General features: G+C 38.8%; 1 protein-coding gene across 1 annotated transcript; it reads left to right on the forward strand.

Moving 5' to 3' along the window:
- Positions 1 to 935: 935 nt before the first annotated feature.
- On the forward strand, positions 936 to 2,007 carry LOC122049407 (bZIP transcription factor 11-like). Its single transcript, XM_042610792.1, has one exon. The coding sequence runs from the start codon at positions 1,450 to 1,452 to the stop codon at positions 1,888 to 1,890; it is 441 nt and encodes a 146-aa protein (XP_042466726.1). The 5' UTR covers positions 936 to 1,449; the 3' UTR covers positions 1,891 to 2,007.
- The last annotated feature ends 826 nt before the right edge of the window (positions 2,008 to 2,833 follow it).

Consider the following 2,833-nt stretch of genomic DNA (forward strand, 5'->3'; position numbering starts at 1 on the left):
CACTTTAAGACTGAAGTACTCGGGAGTTTCAGCTAGTGGCACCTCAGTGCTCTCACTGTCTTCTTTTTCCTCCCATTAAAACTGTCTTTATGCATAGATTAGAAAACATCATCACTGAGTTTTCTGCATGTTCTTTTGGACCCAATTGCACACAAAATATATTTATAGTTAAAATTGTTGCTGTGTAAAACGAAGATCACATATGCAAATTGTAGAAATAGTCTCTTGTAATATTGGATAATATTGCATATAATAGATGTAAGGTAGTCTGATTCTTCTGTGAAATGTCAATATATTGACTGAAGTTTGGTGCAAAAAAAAAAAAAAAAAAACAAAGAGAGACTTTGTCTTCCATTAGTGGCTTCCTACTTTCTTCCAAAATGGTGAACTAATTAAAGGTCAAGCCACCTTGTTTTTGTTGTGGGAAATGTCTCTGATTGCTGTACTACTGAACAAACCTGGATGTTTCCTGCCCAAGTGGCTCTTGCTCATGCAGTGAATTTCACTACTCTGATTGCTTTCTTGAAACAGAGGACGAGAGAAAGGACAAGAGAGTGCCAACTTCTTAAACAACACTTATCCATTAAAAACAAATTCTGAAAGCAACCACGATATAAAACAGTAATAATAATTATGATTTTATCCACAACCATATGAATTCCTCTATATCATTTACTAATTAAATTTTTGTTTAGGAATTCTAGAAGTAAATATATCATGGCATAAACTAGTATTTTAGTGCCATAGTATGAAATGGGACACAAATTGAGGAAGAGCTTTACTACTTTTTATTAATACAAACAAAAAAAAAGGAGAAATGCTTTAAAAATTTGAACCTAGTGGAATCATCAAAGAAGATACCAAATCAGTCTCTTCCTCTCAATTCCCTTTTTAATTCATTTAGGTTTCCATTGTCTCCTCCTTTTTTCTCTATAAATTCCACCTCCACCTTCTGCTCCAATTCCCTTCCCTCTTCCTCCCCTCTTCTCCATTTCTCAACTTCATTGAGATTCTGCTGCTCTGTTCTTTGGTTTTTAACCTTCTTCTTCCTAAAATTTAACTCAGGGAAACTCTGCGCAGATTTTGTCTAGGAACTGTGTTCATCTCATAGACCTTCAAAAAAATCTGATTTTTACTCGAATTCAGGAGTAAAAATCCCATCTTACAGTTTCATGTATCGTATCTTTCTGTTGAGGTTTCTCATTGATGTCGCCTACCCTAAGTGAAGCTCTACTCTGCGGGTTTATGATCAATTCCACTCTCCGGAGGACTCATCTTGTTCAATCCTTCTCGGTCGTCTTCCTTTACTGGTTCTACGTCTTCTCGTGAACTTTTTTCGCCATCTCCGACGCCTGAAACCACTCTGTAGTGCATCTCTTCTTTTCTTGCGATCAACAATCAACTTCAAAACCACACAATTCAGCTCAAATTCCTCGTCGTAAATCGCGCATGGCTTCTCCTGGTGGGACATCGACTTGCTCGGAAGAAGGCGGCCTGCTGGCTGCGGTGGAGCAGAGGAAGCGGAAGAGGATGATATCGAACCGGGAGTCCGCGAGGCGGTCGAGGATGCGGAAGCAGAAGCACTTAGACGGTTTGACGGCGCAGTCAAAGCAGCTGAGGACGGAGAAGGAGCAACTGGTGACGAGCTTGAGCCTGACGCAGCAGCAGTGCGCTGCGGTGGAGGCGGAGAACTGCGTGCTGAGAGCGCAGGGGACGGAGCTCAGCCGCAGGCTGCAGGCTCTCGAAGAGATCCTCTGCCTCGTGGGCAGCCTCAGCGGCGGCTCTCCGGCGAACTTGGGAGGAAACTTCAACTCCTCCAGTTCATGGGGCAGCTTCATGTGCATGAATCAGCCGATCATGGCCGCGGCTGAAAGCCTGTTCTACTGCTGAGATAGACGCAGAATGCAATACAAAGCTCTGCACAGAGCTTCGTGTGAAAGCTCCCTTAGAGTCGTTGGATCAGGGAGAAGGGATTACTAATAAATTGTGTTGGTTTTGGTTTGGTTTGATTTGGTTTGATTTAAGTTAATTAATTTCATCACTTGGGTCGAAATCGAACTCATGCAACTATTTGGTAGAGGATAGCTTCCTACGTGACAATAAACTGAATATGTTCGTGTTTACCACACGAAACTCTCCACATATGTACATAGTTATGATGACAAAAGGTGAATACGTTCGTCCCCAGTGTCCCCGTCAATTCATTCCAAGGTTAACACGGAGAAGATAAATCACACACATATAAATAGTCATGAATTCCGTATAAGATGGAGATGAACTCTTTGAAAACATTCAATAAAATTGCTCTTACACATGGATAACACACGTAATTAAAGAATGATTTAAAATTTTCATTTAATATATATTAGTTTACTAGAAACGAGTCGTGACACAATAATAAAATTATTGTTATATGATATAGAGGTCGATTCAAATCATAAAAATAACCTCTTGTAATATAAGATAAAATTGTGTACAATCACTCAATGTAATTGATTCTTCCTCAGGACTCATATTGATGGGAGTTTATCATGCATTAGACTAGCTTTTTATATATTAGCTTGCTAAACATACCTAACTTAACTTATGTGCTAAAGGATATGAATTGCTTAGTTCATGTTGAGAAATTTGATTTTAAATATAATGATGGATTAAACAATAAGCATGCCAATTAGTGATACCTAATTAAGAATTAGGTATATCATCTCATGCATATAATATCATAGATAATCACTATTGTTGATGTCCAACTTTGCTAATTCCTTTTTCTTTTTATGAATTTGATTAGAAGGGTGGCCTCTTGATCAATCAAACTTAGTTAACTTATCAACAA

The sequence above is a fragment of the Zingiber officinale genome, chromosome 2B (genome assembly GCF_018446385.1).
Source record: "Zingiber officinale cultivar Zhangliang chromosome 2B, Zo_v1.1, whole genome shotgun sequence".
Lineage (NCBI taxonomy): Eukaryota > Viridiplantae > Streptophyta > Magnoliopsida > Zingiberales > Zingiberaceae > Zingiber > Zingiber officinale.

Coding starts and splice junctions, on each gene's coding strand:
- LOC122049407 (XM_042610792.1), top strand. CDS start 1,450: ATGGCTTCTCCTGGTGGGACATCGACTTGCTCGGAAGAAGGCGGCCTG.